The following is a 19695-nucleotide window of genomic DNA, read 5'->3' as shown; positions in this document are numbered from 1 at the left end:
TGTCTCCAGGCCCGAGGCTCACACGCAGCTGCAGCCTCTGGCAGCCACGGCAAGTGGGCCCCGGGTCTCCGAGAGTGGGCAGTGGCGGGAGCCCCGGAGCTGAGCCCTGGAGGGAGGGGAGGGGCAGCTTCTCTCGGGAGATGGGCAGCTCCCAGACTGCTGAGGGGTAGGGAGGCCCCCAGATGACAGGTCCCAGCCAGGGCAGGGGAGTCACACGTTGGGGGTCCCAGGGCTCAGCTCCAGGCCTGGAGGAGCTCCCTGCATACCTCCAGCAGAAGGGGGCAGGCCATGGGTCCTGCCTATTTTACAGAGGGGAAAACTGAGGCTCCCGGAGGAAGGACCCTGGCCCCAGAGCAGTTTTCATCCCTCTGGTGGGACTGGAGTGGCCTCCTGGGGTTGGGGGGCAGCTCGCCTCGTCCTTTAGGTGACACACGTCTGGCCCTTTGGGCAGATGGGGAGCTATGTGTCAGGTGGCACTGGGATCAGGACACCAGGATGGGTGCAGGGGTGGCAGGGGGCCCAGCCTGCCTCTTGGCTCCACCTGCAAGAAGACCATGGGACCCCACACGGCCTCATCTGTGTCCGGGCGACCTTCATGCCTCCTTCCCATCACTCACAATGGCCTCAGGAGCCCCTGCCCATTGCGCCCCTCTTCCTGTGGGGCTGGCCATGCTGGGCTTGGGAAGGGGCTTCGGACACCACCCTCGGATGCCCTCCCTCCGGCCTGCCCAGACCACCACCCGGGACCCAGACTCAGGCAGGCCCCTCGGCGTCAGCTCCTGACACAGTCCCTCCCCAACCACGAGTCACCGCATGGAGGGCACAAGTGGCCAGGCAGGCAGTGTCACCTGATAGCATGGGCCCTGGGTGGGGCCTGGCCCCCCTGATCATGACTATTTCTTCTGGAGGCCAACCTGTCCCCTCCAGGGTGTGGAGGGGAAGATAGGAAAGAATGGGAACTTACAGAGCCAGGCCGCTGTGACCTTCCAGGCTGGTGTGCGGCCATGAAGCCCTTCCCCTCAGCAGCAGAGGAAACTCCTATACAACCTGCAAGAGCCCTTTCCACAAGCCCCAACACCTTGTCCTCCAAGAGGGGCTTGCTCCATCAGTTGGAAGTGGCTGGTCCCGAGGACCAGTGGGCCCGGGTGGGACCCTGTGCCAAGGCCCCAGTGAACATCAGACCAGGGAACACATGTGTGAACCAGGTCCTGACCCCAATTCACCAGCCCCACACCTGCCCTGTACAAGGCCTCAGGGCATAGACACAAGGTGCCCCGGCTCTCTGCGGGGGGCAGAGAAAGGACTTCCTGCTCTTGCCCACTGCTGCTGCACGCGTGTGCACAGACACGCGGGGGCACACACGCGCACATAGAGCTCCCTTGGCAAACCACAGGCAGGAAAGGCCCTGTTCCGCCCGGGGTCAGGGGGGCCGTGGGGGCAGGATCACCCCGCATCTCTGGCTAGGACCCCCCCAGACTCACACCGTTGGTCAGGGGCGGAGCTGGCCTTCCTTCCCCCACCTCCATCTGTGGCCCCCCAGCCGACTCCCACCGCCCTGGATGGTGGATAATCGGGCTTTCTGACCACCAGGCTTCTGAATGAACGGGCACGTCTGCGACTGACAGGCCAGGGGGTCAGAGGCCCGGACTCAGCCCCCTGGGGAGGGCCGGGGCCGGCAGGAACGGATCTGTGACGCGGGCAGGGACTCCCCGGCCCCGATGGCTGGCCCCAGAGAGAAGGGCCCTTTCTTCGGGACCTGCACGTCACTGCTTGGGGCCTGGCGGGCAGGGACAGAACCTGCTTTCTTCGCCAGATGCCCCGGAAGTTCGCGGGAGCAGAGGCGGCCACTTAGATGGCTATTTTGGGAGGCTGGTGACAAGCGAGGGCCGGCGGCACAGAGCCAGGGCCCTCCCTGTGGCATCGCACCCACCCCTCAGTGATGGCTGCTAAACCAGGGGGCCCCAGAGGGAGTAGGGGGCCTCAGCTTCCCAGGGGACGTGGGGGGTGTCCTCCCCCCCCCCCCGCAGGCCCCCCGCCGACTCCCCAGGACAGATGCCAGAGGGAGCAGAAGGCCAGGGGACCACGGCGGCCAGCTCAGCCCCCGCCCCACCCTGCACGGAGGGCATCCTCTCAGCCTGGGAGCCCTCTGGCCTCCAGGATGCAGCTTGACGCCCCTGCCCAGGACGTGTGGGTAGGTGCGCCCCTGAGCACCGGGCACAGTCAACTCCCCGCCGGGGCCTCCTGCCCCCTTTGTGCAGGATCGCGGACGGCCGCGTCCGGTTGTTGGCTCGTTGGAGCCGGGTTACAGATTGAGTGTGGACCCCGAGGGCAGGCCACGTTCAGGGTGTCTCTGCCTACCCACCCCTTCGGGTTTTGGTTGAATGGACGGACAGGAGGCCCGAGGGATGCAGGCCATGAAGGGACCCCCGGGCAGGACTCCGGACATCCGTCTTTCTGTCCTTTTGCCCTTCTCTGCAGTGACCTCATTCAGATGCAATGAGGGCCACCCTCTCGGGACACCGAGGGCTGCACGGGTCCCCAGGGGCTGCCTGGCCAGCCTGGAGCGCTGCCCACCGGCCACAGTTTGTCGTGGCCAGTCGCTGGCGCTGGTGGGACGGTACGGCTGACTGCGACCTGCCTTTCGTCCTTAGCTTGGGGCCTGCCGTTCACCAACATGACGTCGTCAGGAGGGCAGCGGGCCAGGCCATCTGCCCACCCTGTGTGGGTGCTATGCTTTTGTCCTCTCCGACCACAAGGTGACAGTACTCACGAAGCCAGTGCTGCCCTCGCCCCTGCCCTGAGGGTCCCCGGGCCCTCTCCTATCCGACCTGGGGGACAGACTGGGGTCAGCTGGGACCCAGCTTCCTGTGACACAAGGATGTGAAAGTCATTGGCTGTCCAGCCTGGAGCTTGGGGTGGAGAAGTCACCCTGCCCTCCCCAATCCCATGACACTGTCACTAGAACAATGTCTGAAAATGAAAGTCTGTGGGGCCACTCCTGATTCAGCCTCCCTCTAGCTTCTGGGGCCCAGAAAAAAAGGATGAAAAGCCTTGTCTGGCCTGACCCTCTGTAGCCCTCTGTGTTCCCTGAGCACTTGATCCCTCCGCTTCAACCACACAGGCCTCCAAGCATGCCCTATGCCCCAAGCTCCTTCCTACCCCAGGGCCTTTGCACAGGCTTTCCCTTGGCCTCGCCCATCCCAGTCCCACCTTCAACAATTGACTTCTCCCTCCCCTGTCAGGTCTCAACTGAGCTTGCTCTGGGCCAGCTGGGCCCTGTTCCTGCACTTCCCGGTCCCCGGAACACCCAGGGTCCTTCTGCTGGGTCTCTGTGTCCCCTCCTACCCTCCCATGGTGGGCACCAGCAGGCCTGGCTGACCCTGCAGAGCCTCGGTGAGACTGCATGAGCAGCAAGTGTAGTAGGCTGCTGGGCTCAGCCACCACACACTCTGTCTCAGAGTCATTCAGGGCAGCCCCGAGTGTTTACTCATTAACTTCCAGGGGAAGCAGTGGTGTCACCGTGTCACCGGGGCGGAAACCCTGTCAGCAGGATAAGGGCTTCCCATTCCCCGGGCCAGACCAAAGGCTGAGATAACATCCCAAGTCCTCAGGGAGATAAGGAGCATAGTAAATTCCCTCTGAGTCACCGAGGGCCCAGTGGGCAAAGCTGGTGGCAGTGCTGGGGCCGGGGCAGGGCCACTCACTGGCCAGCGAGTACCCAGCAGGGCTGCCAGGTGACCGTGACACAGAAGTCCGTTTGCCTGACCTCCAGGAGCAGAAGCTGCCCTGGCCGGCTGCAAATCCTCCCAAGCCTAAAGGAATTGCTATCCCCATGGGCATCTGTCCAAACCCCGAGCCCTTCCAGGGACCAGAGCCTTGACTATACCCCGTGACTTTGTGGGGACCAGCCCCTCAGAATCAGGTGGTGGGAGGCCTGCCCACACCAAGTCCAGGAGTCGGTCCCACTGCCAGCAGCGTTCGCCGGATGGCTCCCCTTTCCAGGAGCCCCTGGACCCCATCCCCTGGGACCTAACTCAGAGCCGTGAGTCACAGAGTGCTCCCCACCTGCTAAGTGACTCAGGGCCCTGGCCTCCCAGCTGGAGCTCCCCGCTGAGCCCAAACCAGTTATACCAGTGCCCGTCCCACATCCTGAGGCTGCCAAATCCACTTCCTCCCCCTCACCCCCGCTGCCCCGGAGGTAGGGGGCATGGCTGAGCCCTTTCAGAGGACGGGTCACAGGGTACAGACTGGGCAGGAAGGTGATGGACAAGGAGCCCTGACAATGTGCCTGGGTTTCTACTGGGGACAGGGAAGGGAGGCGGGATGTGGTCTTTGCGGCGGGGAGACAGGGAGACAGGGCGCTGGCCCCTGCCGTGGGGCACAGGATGGAGACCTGGAGCTCCATGGAGGAGACACCCTCTCCCGGGGGCCTGTTTCCCCACCCATCCCCGCACACCCTGGACACAGTGCGGGTGCGCCCATTTCACAGGTGAGAGCACCTGTCCAGGTAGGTGACAGTAGGTGCCCCGAGGTCCACGGTAGCGGGTGGCTGGGCTGCTGAGAGCCCAGGTGGGTGGGGCAGCCTGGGGGCTCCTCCCTTACCTGCCTCTCCCTCTCCTGCACCCTCTTTACCCCCTGACCCCCCCTAATATGCCCCCGATCCTCTTTCTCTTGCTCCCACCACCCCAGTGGCAGGGCCCTCCTCTCTGTGACCCACACGCCCCTTGGCTTCTGCAATGTCCTCCTGGATCTCGCTCCCTTCCTGTCCTCACTGTGTCTCTCCCTTGAGCCCCGCTTCTAATATGAAGTGCCAGGTCTGGGCTCAGGCTCAGGGCTCAACCTGAACCAGTTCCCAGGGCTTAAAAACCACCCATATGAGGACATAGCCCCGCTCTGCCCACTACACACCCCCTCACTCAGCTGAGTGACCCACAGCTGCCCGACCCACAACCTAACAGGCACCAGACTCAGCCCAGCGTGACCTGGATCCCTCCAGCACCACGGATTGCTCAGATCTCAGCAGGATTCATGGCTCGCCCAGGGCCGCCCCAGGGTCCAGGCATGGCCCTGTGTTCACACCCACATCCCACCCATCAGCAAAACCCAGGCATACCCTGCCCTCTGCCCTCTCCCCCCACTGCCCTCCCTGGTCCAGCTGCCCCCTCCTGCCTGGACTAGTACAATAGCCACCTCAGTGGTCTCCCTGAAGTGGCCCTTGCTCCCCTGTTCTCCACACAGTAGCTGGGTCACACTCAGGCTCCCTGGCCTGGCCCCCTGTGCACCTCCCCTCCATCCCTTCCCTGTTCCCCCACTCCAGCCATACCAGCCTCTTCCCTTCCCCAACCTCAGGGCCTTTGCATCTGGCGGGGCTTTACCTCCCCAGACGTCCTTCCTGCCACCCTTCTCAACTCCTTTGGGTGAGGCCCTGGAGGCCACCTGTCCATCTGCCCTTAATCCTGCTGTATTACTTTTGACTCCATGCAGCTCACCCTGACATTATAGAAATACATATCATTTTCTCTTTATCTGAGGACTTGGCCTCATCACCGCCGTGTCCCAGAACCTGGAATCCCAGGGCACTTAGTAGCTGTTCAGTAAATAGTGGTGAGGGAACAGGTGAAGGGAGCCCCACCTTCCCCACTGCAGCCTCCTGCCTGAGCAGAGACAGACATCCACAAGCCAGGCTCTGGTGAAAGTACTGGGGAGGAGACGGGTGGGGTCAAGGACTTCCTGTCCAGAGGAAGCTGGTGGAACGAGGTCACCCTCCCCTCCTCTTCTCTGGTCCCCAGGGATCAGCCATTCCCCACCCACATCTACTGCTGTTGAGGTCTGTCTGGAGGTACTTGGGGAGCCTGGGGGAGCTGATGCCCCCAGAGGCCCAGGCTAGCAGAGCATCCACCCAAGACTGGAAGGCCTGTGTGCTTATGTATGAGTGTGTGTGTGTGTGATTCAGACACCAGGAGGGCTCCTCCCCTGAGCGGAGTCCCAGGGCAGCTCCTCTAGCCCTGCACAGGGCGGCTGGGTCACTAGCTGGCACCGGGCCTCCACCCACAGCTGGGCTCCTGCTTCCGAACCGAAAGCAAAGGCTGTGTCTGAATGAAGGCCAGGGGCAAGGTCCATTCCTATGAAAGAGGCCGATCTGGAGTGAGTGTTGGGGTGCTAGGGGTGGGGAGGAGGAACCGGGTGGGGCGCCGGTCTCCCAGCGGAAATGAGGCTCCCCTCCCTGGCCTGGTGTGGCCTCTCCAGGGCTAGGCGTGCTGGGTCCAAGGTCACGCTCTTCTCCCCGGGGGTGGGGGGGGGCACTCCTAGGGCCGCTGCACAGACAGCTCAGTGCAGTTCCGAAACCTCCAGAAGCAGCCCCCAGGGCCCCACTGGCCCGGCCGGGACCCCGCCTCCAGGGCCTGCCCTCTGGTTTCTCTAGGTCCAGCCTGACTGCCCCGTGACCCCTGACGGCAGCAGGTCCCCCCAGCTGGGACCTCCTGGGGCCAAGAGGCGGGGGGTGGGGTTACCCTGTGCGGGCGCTGCCCCGATGCGCACCCTGCGGGGCTGCAGCGCCTGTTGAGGGTGGGTGCGCGGTGTCCGCCTGGCGGGGAAGGGGCGAGTGGGCGGCCCCACCCAGGCCCCACCCCGGCCCCCGGCCCGCCCCCCCCTTTCACGGGGGCCCAGCTGCACCCGCCCTCCAGCCCGCCGCCCCGGCTTCCCGCCTCACCCGCACGCGGCGCTCAGGGTCCCGCCGAGCAGCGAGCCGAGGATCATGCCGACGCCGGAAGCACAGGCCCAGCCTGCCCAGGGCCGCCGGCCGCTCCTCGGGCGCAGACAGGTCCGCTATGACCATCTGGGCGGCTGGGGGAGGCCGGGGGCTGAGCGCGGGGCCCAGGCCGCACCCCAGTGTCACCCCTGCTGTGCGCCCAGCCCGGCCCCTGAGCTGACCCCTGTCCCGCCCTCTGGCTCTGGCCTCGCCCCACCTCCCCAGGTCGCACCCGGGCCCAGGCGCCCCCCACGGGCCCCCCCAGTCCTCCCGCAGCCGGGAGACACCCCGCCTGGCACTACCTGGCAGCCCGTGTGCCAGCGCGGCGGGCAGGGGCGCAGCGTAGAGCAAGGCCAGGCCCGGCAGGCTCGGGCTGCAGGCGGCCGCCAGAAGCAGGTAGAAGGCGGAGGCCGCCAGGAAGCTGAGCGTGAACGCGGCCCGCGCCCCACGCTGGTCGGCGAACCTGGGGGGCCCAAACCTGTGAGGCCGCGGAGAGGAGGCGGGCCCTCCCCGGCCCCCTCTGCCGCTGACGCCCACCCCCTGGGGCTGCGGATCTCTAGGCCCCGGGGATCTGCTCATGGCCACCAGGGAGACCTGGGTGCCCGTGGGCCCTGTGGGGTCTCGGCTTCCCCATCCTTCCACTGGGGCAGTTTTCAGTGATGGGGTGTCTGACCCAGCCCAGCATTCCTACTCCCTTTGAGCAGACCTTGTGGGGTCCAGATGGAGCACCGGGGTGTGTGTGTTTTACAGAAAGTGTCTCCCAGGGGCACCCAGGGGACTCAGCAGGGAGAAGCATCTGCCTTAGGCTCAGGTTGTGATCCTCAGAGCCCCAGGGGGCCAACCCCACCTTGGGCTCCCTGCTCAGCGAGGGCGTCTGCTTCTCCCTCTCCCTCTGCTGCTCCCCTTGCTCATGCTCCCTCTCTCTCTCTCCCAGATAAATACATAAAATCTTAAAAAATAAAATAAAATATCTCCCAGGCTCTGGCCCTATCTGCACCTGTCCCCCCCGGGGCCCCTGCTCTGTCTGACTGCTGCCTCTGCAGCCCCTTTTCTGCACAGTTACCCTAAAGATCTGACTCCTGCGGGAGGAGGCCTGCCGATGGCCCTGGGCCCAATGCTCCCGCCTCCCTGAGACCGGTGGGGGTCTGGGGGTCCAGAAGAGTTTCTGCTGGGACCCCCAGCTCAGTCCAGGTGGACGTGTGCAGCCATGAGAGCATTGCTAGTATGATTGCTGTGTGGCTGCAAACCAGCGTTGGTGGAAATGGGGGGCAGGGGCTTTACTAGCCTTGATAAATAGATCTCCTGGGCTCAGCGTCCCCCTCTTTGGAACAGGAGCTGCCGTCACCCTAGTGGGCCCAGCGTCAGGTCTGGGAAGCCGGCATGACCCAACCCATGACCTCTGAGGGGCAGACCCAGGTCATGGCAGGGGAGGGCCCCCAAACTTCCCCACCTGACAGTACCTGCCAAATAGTGGCCCGCCCAGCAGCTGAAGCACCCCGAAGGTGGTCTGCAGGTAGCCAAAAGCCACAGAGTCCAGGCCCAGCTGCCGAGTCAGGTACTGCAAACACAGGAGAGGCCCGTGGGAAGGGGCAAGGGGGTCCTGCGTCCTCAGTGGGTAGGGAGTGGGTGGGAGGGCACCCCTCTGGCCACTCTGCAGGGGGCCTGGGAGAGGCGCTGGGGCCCAGAACTCCGCTTCTCTTCTCAGAGCCGCGAGCCGAGCCCATTGGGACCTGTGGGTCCAGGCTTCACTAGGCCCAGGGCCCGGTGAAGGCGGTCACTGGCCCTCCCGCCCCTCTGCGGAGCACACCTGACGCAGGAGAGACCACCATTTTGGCTTCATGCACTTGAAGCTGCCTGGTGGGCTGTAGCATCTTCCAGACCAGCAAGAGATTGTCCCCAAATGCCCTGATGACCTCCAGAAGGTGGCCCATTTCCCAGTAGGACACAGGCTTACTCTTTGGGGCTTCCAGGCTCCCCTGGAATCCCTCTGGGGAGGTAAAGGCAGTGCCCAGTGTCTCTCCAGGGAACAGAGGAGTCCTGGGAACCCCATATTAGCCCTCTCTACTCCTCTGACTTCAACATCCTGTAGCGGCTCTGTCCCCCACCCTGGCCTCTGAGGTCCTGGCGCCTCCCTCCAGTGAGCTCCCCTATAATGGGTTGAATCCCCCCACCCCCCAACTCCGTTGAAGTCCTATTGCTCAGTATTCAGAATGTGACCTTATTTGGAGATACAGTCTCTACAGAGGGAATCAAGTTCGGGTGAGGTCATTAGGGTGGGTTTGGGGTCTTTCTACATAGAGGGATTTGGGACACGGACACACCCAGAGGGACAGCCATGTCAGGAGTTAGAGGCAGATATTGGAACATGTGGGGAATGTCTGGGATCAGCAGAGGCTGGAAGAGGCAGCAAGGACCCCCCCCCCCCCGCCGGCCACCAGTGTTTGGTGCTTTGCCAGGGAGCCCCAGAAAGCAAATGTGCCTCATCCCTGACCTCACACCCTGTACTCTCCCGAAGCTCAGTCAAGGGCATCCCTCTGCCTTCTTTCTCGCGCACCCCCCTCCCCAGGACAGCTGGCATCCCAGGGCAACTAGCGATCCCCCTCCTCCCTCCCTCTCCTCCCAGAATGGGACAGAGGGGAACGGGGCTGCTGAGCGAGGCCAGAGAAGCCAGAGCCCTGCTGGCTGTCCGGACCATCATCCCCGTTCCCCAGCGAGCCCACGCTCTCCCCCCACCCCACGGCATCCCACCTTCTCCTCGCTCTCAAACCTGCCTCGTCCTCCCCTCCTATCCCTGCTGCCACACCTGCCCACCTGCGTTGTCCTCACCTGAGTCTCTGTCTCCTTGGCATCCCACCTCCCACCTCCCCAGCGCCTCCTCTCTCTGGCTCCATTAAGGGAAGCACACCTGCCGCTGTCTCTCCTGTTTTCCCTCCACCCCTCCCCTCTGGCCACCACCCCAAACCTTGTTCCCTTTACAGCAAAACCCTTGGACGGCCTCTGCCTCTCCCACCGCACACCCGCTGGGTGCCCGCTCCCCTGCTCCCCCAGGCTCAGCTCTGCTGCTCCTCCCACTTGCATGCCCCGCACCCCCCTCCCGCATGACCCCGCACTCCTGCTCTGCTCACACTCCAGGGAACCAGGTTGGGTCCCAGGCAGCCGCTGCCACCCCAGGACCTCTCAACTGCCCGTGGCTCTCCACTCCGTGTCCAGAAGCATCTGGAATTCAGCACATCCAGAACTGGCTCCCATGGCCTCCCCCAGACACTGGCTCCTCTGTTCCATCACTGATGCCTCTGCCTTCCCACAGCCACATCCAGTCCATCGGCAACTACTGTGCTAGACCTTCACCACAGTCCCCAAGGCTAGCGGCTTCCTGCCTTCCCCTGCCAGCCGCCTTTCTGGAGCTTTGCCTCCCCTCTCCTGCCCTCCCCTCCCTCCTCTCTAGCTGCACTGTTCTCACTACTACCCCAGGGCCTTTGCACCAGCCTGGCTTGCTCTTTGTTTCCTTTAAGGCTGCCTTCTGGGGGAGGCTTTCCTGCCCCCAAACCCACCAGCTGTCTGTGGGCACCCTCAGCCTCTGCAGCAGGCCTTATTTTGCACACAGCACAGTCTAAGACTTGGATCGTGAGTCTACATCTGCTATAATCCAAGTTCTGAGAAACGGTGCACACAGTAAGCGCTCAGTGAGCATTTAAAGAACAAAACATGCAGCCTTCCTGGGAGCTCCAGCCTTGCTCTGGGCCTTTCACTATTCACTGGCACTCCCTGCACCAACCTTCCCAGGGAGGGACATTGTGGCCCATTCACGATGGGATGGCAAGGCGTCTGCCCAGGCCCCCGGGCTGCTAAGGATGGAGTCAGGGCTTAGAGGCAGGGAGTCAAGGCTCACTGTCTGGCGGGGAGCCCCTGCCATGCCCACCGTGGTGGCAGAGGCAGTGCCCTCTCTTGCCCAGATCCCCGGGGGAACAGGCTGCTCAGGAGAACCCCCTAGGGGTTCTTTAAAAGTGGCCTGTAACCACCCGCCTACTATTGTGGGCAGAATTCCAGATCTGGGGAGGCCACAGAGGAGATGGGGCCAGGCCTGCCCTCATGTCCTGGCTGGGGAGACAAGTAATTTAATATCGTGCCACAGGATGTGGGGCGTGGGCCACCTGCAGGAGGGCTGACCACGCAGGATCTGGATGGTGGGGAAAAGGTTCTAGGGTCTGCAGGTGTCGCGGAGGAGGCCGTCCGGAGCTGAGGCCTGTGAACAGGAAGGACAGAACCCAGCGGGTGCGGTGGATCAATAGGGCAATGGCCCCCAGGGCGTGGGAGGGACAGGGCCAGGCCAGCCCAGAGCAAGGCAGGGCCACAAGAATGACTGTGCGACAGTGGGGGTGGCTCCCTGTGGCCCCTCCCCAGGGCTGGCCGTGCACCAGAGCACAAAAAGTGCTGATGGATGGACCAAGAGGCACAGTCCCCGGGCTCTACAGCTTGCTCAGATCCAGCGTGGTGAGTGGCCTGGGCAGCCCTGGGCCCCCATCCCCGGCCCCTGCCGTGGCACACAGGGTAAGTGAGAGGGACAGTTCCTGCATGCCAGTGGCCAGGCCCCCTGCGGGCAGGGACTCACCGGCAGGATGGAGAACCGCATGAAGAGGCAGGTGAGCTCCAGGGCAACCAGCACATAGGTGAGGACGATGACCCGGAGACGGCCCGGGGTGCCTGTCCCCCTGGAGTACTGGCCCCGGGCCCCAGGGGCTCCAGCTCCCAGCATCCTAGCAGGTGCAGCAGAAGAGCCTGGCCGGATCCGAGCAGGAAGCCGGCACAGCGGGCAGGGGGCAAAAGTCCTGTTGTGCTGGGCAAGGGTGCTGAGTCACGGGGCGGGAGGAGGGCAGTGCCCGGCCTGGCCTTGCGTCGAGGAGAGTGCCTGTGGGAGAGGCCAGTGCTGCAGGACCCCCGGCCGGGCTTCCAGCCAACTACTGTGCAAGGTTAGGCCACTCTTGCCCTCGGAGAACATGGCAGGTGGCCCTCCGCCTGCACCACTGACAACTCTGAGTGTAGGGGCGCATGGCTCCCTGGGAACCTGCAACAGAGGCCCTGCTGGCTTGTGGGGGCCAGGCTCTGTGCCCCACGTGCCTTACACAGGAAGGCACCAGCACCCCATTTAATGAGGGGAGCCCCGTTTTAGAGGCCCAGATGGTTGCTGGCTGCAGTTCAGGTAGGCGCCTCCTGCATGTGTGGGCCTTGTTTTTTGGGGCCCTGTTGCTGGGAGGGCGGCTCCTTAGGCCCACAGTGCACCCCCCACCACGATGGAGCAGTTCTAGAGGAAGGCTTACCCCCACCCCCAATCCCCCAGCTACACCCCAAGGGGGCATTGGGAGTGGCCTGAGGGTGCGGTGGGGGATACACCAGGATCCCCAGGCAGGGCAGCTCTGTGTACCTTCTGCTGCAGGGCGAGGTCTGCTCTCCAGCCCCCCAGCTGGCAGAAACTCAATTCTGTGGCTCCACAGAAGCCCCTGCCCCAAGGGTGGGCTTCAGAGCCTGGGGTCCAGCCTGGGTGACAGCAGGCGGAAGCCCAGGACTGCTGCTTCTGGCACCCTCTCCCTCCAGGCTCAGGGAGGCTGGGGGAGGCGGGTAGAGGTTGGGAGCCTCAGGTCAGGGGCACCCGGCTGGCTGCGCAGAGGCTCCGCACTGCAATGAGTGCACGCCAGGGGATGCCCTTGCCAGAGTGAGGTCTGGTGCCTGCCTTATCCTAGGGTTCTGATCCAGTGGGGTGAGCTCTCCTGGGGTGGGCTCTGGCCTGGCCCTTCCGTTGCTGGGCTTGGGTACCCCTGCTCTCTGGGTGACCTGGGACACCAGCCTTCCTGGGGTGCCAGAGACTCTGGCCCAACGTGTCTCGAGGGGCTTGGTGCCTCCCCCCACAGCTTTTCTTCCAGGTTGGTGGGGGAGGCAGGGACTCTGACTTCTAGAAGGGGGCCAGGTGTCTAGTCCACACATCGGGTGGACAGAGTGGGAGGAGGACAAGGCAGAGGGACCGGGGACAGCGCAGGAAAGGATAGGAGGGGAGACAAGTGGAGGGAAGGAAGGGAGAGGGGGAAGGAGGGCAGGGATCCTTGTTTGCCCCCCCCCCCCCCACTGTCTGCACAGAGACCCAGAGGAGGGGCTGGGGAATGGGGCATTTCTGGAAACAGCTCCTGGGCCCTCTCCCCACCTCCCCCTACAGACCAGTGGATCAATCCCTCATGTCACTCAGCTGCCACTTCACCCCTTGGCCGGGGCCAGCAGAGACCCGTGGAATGCAGGTACACCTGGCTTCAAGTGGTCCCTGGGGGTGGGGGGAGGGCTTGGGGGGGCAGTGGAGTGCTTACAGCCCCTGATCCCGATCCCCTGTGGAGTCCTCGGGAGCACACAGATGCCCCCTTGGAATCAGACACGATTCCCCAGATAAGGAACCGGATGCTGGTGTAGGACACAGTGGCCCCGCCCCCGGCGCCAGGCCACAGGCCCAGATGTCAAAGCCAAAGTCCCCTCAGCCTTTTGTTAACTACAGCTCAACGGAGCAGAAAACTGCCAGTTCCGAGGAGCCCAGCCAGGTGGAGCCGACAGCCACCAAGGTCCTCCTGGGGTGCCGAGGGACAGCTGGGGGGAAACCAATGCCCAGCTGTTAGGGGCGCAGCCAGGGAGCCTGGGGCCCTCGCGGGCCTGATTTCAGGACAGAGGCCAGCTGGCCTAGGTCAGCAGGGGTGTGGCTCACACCACACCCCCCCACATAGCGGGCCTCTGTTTGAGGAAGAGCTCCATCCCCACGGTGGAAATGGGGGACATGTGTTTGTACCTGGGGAAGGGACCTGCTGCTCTCTGCCAGCCTCAGGGGCTGTGCTGAGAGCCCAGAGCCCGGGCAGGTGGACCAGCAGGGGGTTCCCAGAAGAACTTCCAGGAAGGGTTGCCCTGGGTTGACGGGGACGTGGTGTGTGAGATGCAGGAGCCCTGGGAGGAGGACTGGAATCCAGGTGGTTCTGTGTTCTGTGAGGGTGAGGTGGGGGATGGGACTGTCTCCAAGAGGCTCCACAGCCCCCCAAGGCCACAGACCTGGTCAGGAGGCCGGGACATCATCTGGCTCCTTCTGGGTTCTCTGGGCAGGAGTTGGGGGTCAGGAGGCAGGAGAGGGAGGAGTGAGAGTCTGCAGCCTGCCCCAGGGCAGGTGAGGGAGCCCGAGGTCACTGCAGAGCACGTGGGGTGGGCAGGAAGGAGCTGGTTACTCACCTCCCTTCCTCCTGCGTCCAGCAGGGTCTTGGAGAGCTTGGAACTGGTTGGAGCAGAAGTAATCGGCTCTACCTGAGTATTTGTCATGAACCAGCTCCTCCGTGTGGGCGGGGAGCTTCCTGGTCTTGAGAGTGTGGGAAAACTGCCCTCTGGGCCGTAGGAGGAGAGAGGAGTGGGGGAACTTGGAAGCCCCAGTGGCTCTTCCTTCTCCAGGCTAGCCTGCCCTGCCCACTCGGCCCCTCAGCACTCGCCGGGCACTTCTCTAGGACCCGCGCCCAGCCCCGGAACCACAAGTCTCCTGGGCAAGGCTGATCCAGGCCCCTGCAGGAATCAGGGGCGGGGTTAGGGAGGAGGGCATCTCAGAGGAGGTGACAGGAGGATAAGGAGGAGTCTTGAGGATAAGCGAAGGTTGGCCAGGTGCAGGAAGGGCCTGCCAGACTGAGAGCTGAGCCCAACTTCAGGTGTTTTGAAAGCTGAGAACCTTTGATGGGGTGGGGGCAAAGGTGTGTGTGGGGCTAGACTTAATTCTGGAGAGGGTTGGTGAGGCCAGATCTCTGAGGGTCTGGTTGGCCACAGTAAGGCCCTGGGGGAGCCCCAGAGGCCTTGGAGGGGGAGGCACGGGGTGAAGGGGAGGTGTGCCCTGGGGAGGGTCCCTCTGGCTCAGATATGCTGGAGGGTGAGACCCATGGGTGTCTCCCAGAGCTGGCAGGACCCAAGGGCCTGCCTGGGCATCTGAACTGGGGATGGGCTGCACAATAGGCAGCCTCGCTGAGGCTGACCACTGTGTGCTGGGCTCTGGGCCAGGTGCTGGGGATACTCAACCCACAAATGTGACTGCCCCGGTGTGGCTTGTTATAGTGAGCCTGAGAGTGCATGTATGTTCATGTGCGTGTGCACACAGGTGCATGTACGCGTGTGCATGCATGTATGTGCATGTGCAATCGTATGCTGGTAGACACATGGGTGTGCAAGTACACCACATATATGTATATGCATGTGTGCGCATATATGCGAGCACATGTATACATGCACACACGTGTACAGGTATGTGCATGTATGTGTGTTGTGTGTGTGCATATGTGTGAGGGGGTAGATAATACCCAGTATGTGTGATAGGTAAATTATATAGTGATTGTGAGCGTGTGGGTTTTGCTCTGCAACGGAGCCACTGCAGGATTCTGAGCTTCCCTTATGTTCTTCCAGAAGGAGCCTCTGGCTGATGTGCAGATCAGGGACTGGGCAGGTGAGGGGGAAGAGGGCGGAAGGGCCAGCACAGGGAGCCTTGCTGTCCCAGTAGGGTGAGGGGGCAGCGGAGGGGGTGGCGGGACTCTGCACACCTGGGGAAGGAAGAGCTGGTGTCCTGATGGACGGGGCGGGGCCGAGAGAGCACCTGCAGTATGGCCTGCCATTAGCCGGGAGGTGGGGGTTTCTCCAGGGAGAACATGCTGGAACTCCATGGCCAGGTGGGCGGAGACGTGGGTCAGTGCAGGCGGCGGGAGAGTGTGGTTTGCAGCCGTGGTCTGAGCTGGAGGCTTGAATTCGGGCACCATCCTCGGGAGATGAGCCCTTTTGAGGGTCGATGAGAGGCCAACGGAGCTCATTCTGCTATTACTCCCTGAGGGCCCACCTCAAGCGTTGCCTCTTCAGGGATGCCCCGGGGTTTTGGTGGCAGGACCCGGACGGTGGCGGCGGGACCGCGGAGGTGCTGTTCCGGCCGCGGCCAGCAGGGGCGTCAGACGCATCTGTGCTGGGGCCTGGCTTGGGGGAGGGTGTGCGGCTCCTGCCTCCACCTGGTGCGCTGTCCTCGGAGTCAGAGCCTTATAAGGGGCGCCCCAGCCCACTGCGGGTGGCGGGGGCCTTGGCTCACCAGCTCCTTCCCAGAGGCCGTCTGGTTTAGGGTCTTAGAGGGCAGAGTCATTTTGCAGGTGCCACACAAGGGGTTGTGCTGGCAGGTGCCAAGGAATCTTCCAGAGCTGGAGTCTGCAATAGGCTGCTGGGGTTGGGGTCTGGGCGGGGGCCTGGGGGGGCTGCGCCTTGTCCAAGGCTGGTTCTCTCCAGCTGAGTGTTGGGTTGGTTCTGACTCACCCTCTAGGTAAGTGTGTGGGATTGAAGCCTTTAGGTTATAGCATGGCCGCATCCCCAGGGGGCTTCTCCACCGGCCTCTGGTGATCCAGCGACCCCAGAATCAGGTGGAATGAGGGCAGGAGCCTGCTCAGGGGGCAGAAGCTGGGGTCCTGGGACGCACAAGCACTCACCGGGCTCACACTGGGCTTTGCTCTTCTCCGGGCTGTGTGCTGGGACACAGGGTCCCTCACTCCAGGGCCCAGCAGGCTGCTGGAGGCGTCCGTGGTGGGAGGCCTGCAGACTGGAGACCTGGGACCCTCCAGTGGGACAGTGTGGGGTGGTCAGGTCCCCTTCCTCCCACAATGGTCTGGGCGACCAGAGCAGAGGAGGAACAGGGGACCCTGTCTTGGGAAACTCAGACTTGGCCTGAGGTGTTTCTGGGACATGGGGCTTTCCAGGTAAAAATGGGGACAAACCTGGATGGCTGGTCACTCTCCCTTTATGGATCCCTGGAGGCCAGACAGACTCATGCTGGACCTTGACCTGAGGGAGGGAGGGAGGACGCTGGGGTGGTGGTGGTGAGAACCACAAGGTCATGGGGTCCCCACCTCCAGCACCCTCGAGGGACGCCTCACCCTGACTTCCGTACTCGGGAAGGAACAGCTTCAAAGGAGGGGGTGTCCATCCAGGGAGGCCGGAGGGGAAGTGGCCAGCAGCTGGTGGTCTGGCCTGGCAAGGGCCTCTGAGGGGGTGTGGGAGGGCGGAAGGGCAGTCCGGATGCAGGAAGACACAGGCCTTTGAACTTCCCAGGGGAGCAGGCCTCAGAGAGAGCAGCTCCGCACCTGTCCACCAGGCTGCAGTGGGGAAACCAAGGCAGGATGTGTGGCAGGAATACACTCCTCTTCATGAGCCCCGGGGCTTTGGTCTCCCAACAACACATGCCTGGGGGGTGGGGGCTGGAGGTCTGCAAATGCCTCGTAGGTACCCAAACCTCTTCCAAGCACCATCTGGAAGAGGCAACACCATGTTCTGACCATCCAATCCCACATCTGGTGTCTTCTAGAACCTCTGTCCATTGGAAACTCAATAGAGAATCCATCCAGAAAGAAGCAGGAAGAACTTTCAGGAAACCAGAAGTCACAAACTCACAAACCCCTTCCTACTCTGGAGAACTCTGTGGCTGTCACCCGGCCACTTTCCCCTGCCTGGATGGCACTTTTAAGATGCCTGGCTGTTTGGTGTCTGCTGGGGGCCACCACACCGACATCGGCTTCCCTTCCACACTCTGGACACCCTGGCACCCGGCTGGGCGAGATTCTAGGGGACCTGGTGCCTCCTGCCCCAAGGCCCCTGGGCCCCTGCTCCATTCCAGGGTTGGCTGGCTCTTGCACACATCTCGAGTGAACTGAAGAAGAGTGAGTGATAGCCCCAGCATCCACTCTGCCCCTGGCCCCCACGGGACTCAGCACAAGTCACAGCCCTGAAAACCCTCCCCAGAGCCTGTTCCATCAGGCAGCTGGCCCCTCTGCACCCAGCAGCCCCAAACCTGCCCTGGCTTATTCACCTGTTTCTGACTCCACCCACCAGCCTGGAAGCCCCTGGAGGGGAGGCCCCCCCCTGAGGTCCCAGGGAAACACTCCTAGCCTAGAACCTGATTGGACATTCGAGGAGGAGGGCCTGCTCAAGGTCACACTGCCAACAGGGGCCTGCCAGGCTACCATAGCTAATGTCCAACCCAAAGGCAGTCACTTGCTTCACTATTTTCCATAAATCAGAATTCAGAGCATCCGGGGCAGGGGGCTCCTCAGGGAGGCTCCAACTGTAAAACCCCAGCAGCCCGTGTGCATTCCAGGTCTTGACAAGGGGCTTGTGCTCTCAAGATTGTATCTCCGTCTGTGAACCGGACAGGACCAATCTCTGCCGTCTGGGAGGATTAATGAGATAACTGGCATATAAGGTGCATGCACGGGGCTGCCCAGCACAGAGAGGGTGCCACCAGCAGCAGCTGGGTGCTGACCAGCATCCAGCTGGGGCTGGCTCAGGACCCTGTTGAGCACTAGGCATGCACACAGCTGGGTGGGATGGGTCTGAGTGTTCAGTGGAGCCAGGCCACCAGAGTCATGATGAATGACCTGCATCCCATGGGCCTCTGGGCTCTGGAGGGGACGGTGGCACTGTCCAGCTGCCTAGTGTGTAAAGACCATTCTGCTCTGCCTGACAAGTTATTAGGGAACTGCCTGTGACTGGGTGGGGGGCATGTGTGCCCGTGTTGGGGTCTGCATCTCCCCACCAGCCCATGTCCCTGCGCTCAGAGCAAAAGTCCAGTTTAAATTACAGTGGCAGCTGGAGGTGCCACTGGTGTTGGGGCTGTGATTGCCTGCCGCTCTAGGACAAGGAGGGTGCTGACCACTGTGCCAGGCTCATGTGGACATGGCCCCCGAGCCCCATCAGGAGCCTTACAGGTGAGAAAACAGAGGTACAGAGAGGTTAAGCGACTGGTCCAGGGTCACACAGCCAGTAAGAGGCAGTTGCTCTGACTCTAAAGCACAAAGGCTTGTGCTTGGCCAGGCAGTGCCCCCTCCCTTGTTCCCTGCCCCAGCCCCCTCACCACGAGAATGCTGCGAGCATGGAGTGGCCAGAGGTGGAAAAGCCATGTGGCCGCCAGCAGGAATCCAGGCCTACCCACACTCTGGGGGTGGCTGTGGGCTAGGGCCATCCCCTCTGTCCCTCTAGCAAAGGGGCACCCAGCATCATGGAGGTACCTCTTGCAACCATCCTTCCCGACCCCTCTTGGCCTCTCCTTAGTCACGCCCCATACCCCAGGGTCCCAGAGCCCTCTGACCTTGTCTTTCCAGGACCCACCTCTGCTCTGGCCCGGGGCCACTATGATTTCCTGCCCGCCTGACTTCCCCGATTCCCCACCCCCCTTCCAACCTCTGCTCACGGCACCTGATGCCACCATTAAATCTCAGGACCCTGGACCCCAAGCTAGAAGCCTCCTGTGCTCCTCGATGCCTTTGAAATGTCACCAGCTCCCAGGCTGGAGTCCCAGGCCCGCACGCCTGGCCACTGAAGCCAGCCCTGGCCATTTGGCTCATTCTGGGGTTACTTGGGACCAGCCATGCTGGGCTTGGCCACCTCTCTGCCTGGGACCCCTGCCCTTCCCAGATTCCCCTCTTCATCCCAGTCCTCAGGTGGGCTCTGATGGGGGCTCCTGCCGTACTCCTGCTTCCCACCATCCTAGATCAGGCTTTGTACCTGGCCGTGGGCAGCCGGGAGGCAGACCCAGGCCCTCCCTCCTGGCCATGGGGTTCCCTTCAGGTTCATCTGTGGAGGGAAGCTGGGGGACTCTGGGGCACACACTTCTCATCAGGCCTGCTTTCCTCTCTGCTGCTCCCCCAGCAGGGGCCAGGCTCCATGCCCAGAGCTGGACTTCGGGTGACCGCTTCGGTGGGCACCATTGTGAGAAGCAGCTGGAGCCGGGTTATTCTTGTGACCGATGGACGGTGCTATGCTTGAGTGTCGGCCGGCGGCCGTCTGGGCCCAAAGGCAAGGGCAGGCCTAACGAGGAGGCCCAGGCAGCCTCAGGGCTCTCCACCGCCCGGGGCCTTGGCCAGCAGCACTGATGGAGGGACAGCAGG

At 63.0% G+C, this 19695-nt stretch overlaps 2 protein-coding genes across 5 annotated transcripts in view; one reads left to right on the top strand and one right to left on the bottom strand.

Moving 5' to 3' along the window:
- The window catches only part of SLC22A18 (solute carrier family 22 member 18), a 22702-nt gene extending 8384 nt beyond the window's left edge, over nucleotides 1-14318 (bottom strand). The window contains 6 exon segments of the mRNA XM_038563595.1: nucleotides 6710-6765; nucleotides 6767-6843; nucleotides 7051-7211; nucleotides 8209-8306; nucleotides 11358-11654; nucleotides 13991-14318. Of these exon segments, the coding sequence (XP_038419523.1) occupies nucleotides 6710-6765; nucleotides 6767-6843; nucleotides 7051-7211; nucleotides 8209-8306; nucleotides 11358-11501 (536 nt within the window). The 5' untranslated portion in view covers nucleotides 11502-11654; nucleotides 13991-14318.
- Nucleotides 11184-19695, top strand: LOC119864236. Of its 4 annotated transcripts, XM_038563599.1 has the most exons (4): nucleotides 11188-11296; nucleotides 12951-13029; nucleotides 17118-17469; nucleotides 17907-19695. In XM_038563599.1, exon 4 carries the CDS (start codon nucleotides 18670-18672, stop codon nucleotides 19678-19680), a length of 1011 nt encoding a protein of 336 aa, XP_038419527.1. In that variant the 5' UTR covers nucleotides 11188-11296; nucleotides 12951-13029; nucleotides 17118-17469; nucleotides 17907-18669; the 3' UTR covers nucleotides 19681-19695. The 4 variants fall into 4 exon arrangements, with proteins under 4 accessions (XP_038419526.1, XP_038419527.1, XP_038419524.1 ...); XM_038563596.1 differs by having other exon boundaries at nucleotides 17118-19695; XM_038563597.1 differs by having other exon boundaries at nucleotides 11192-11945; nucleotides 17118-19695.

Source organism: Canis lupus, chromosome 18 (genome assembly GCF_011100685.1).
Source record: "Canis lupus familiaris isolate Mischka breed German Shepherd chromosome 18, alternate assembly UU_Cfam_GSD_1.0, whole genome shotgun sequence".
Lineage (NCBI taxonomy): Eukaryota > Metazoa > Chordata > Mammalia > Carnivora > Canidae > Canis > Canis lupus.
This window is presented reverse-complemented; position numbering and strand designations above follow the sequence as displayed.

Bases quoted from the DNA above. Each gene is read 5' to 3' on its own strand.
- LOC119864236 (XM_038563598.1), top strand. From the start codon at position 18,670: ATGCTGCGAGCATGGAGTGGCCAGAGGTGGAAAAGCCATGTGGCCGCC.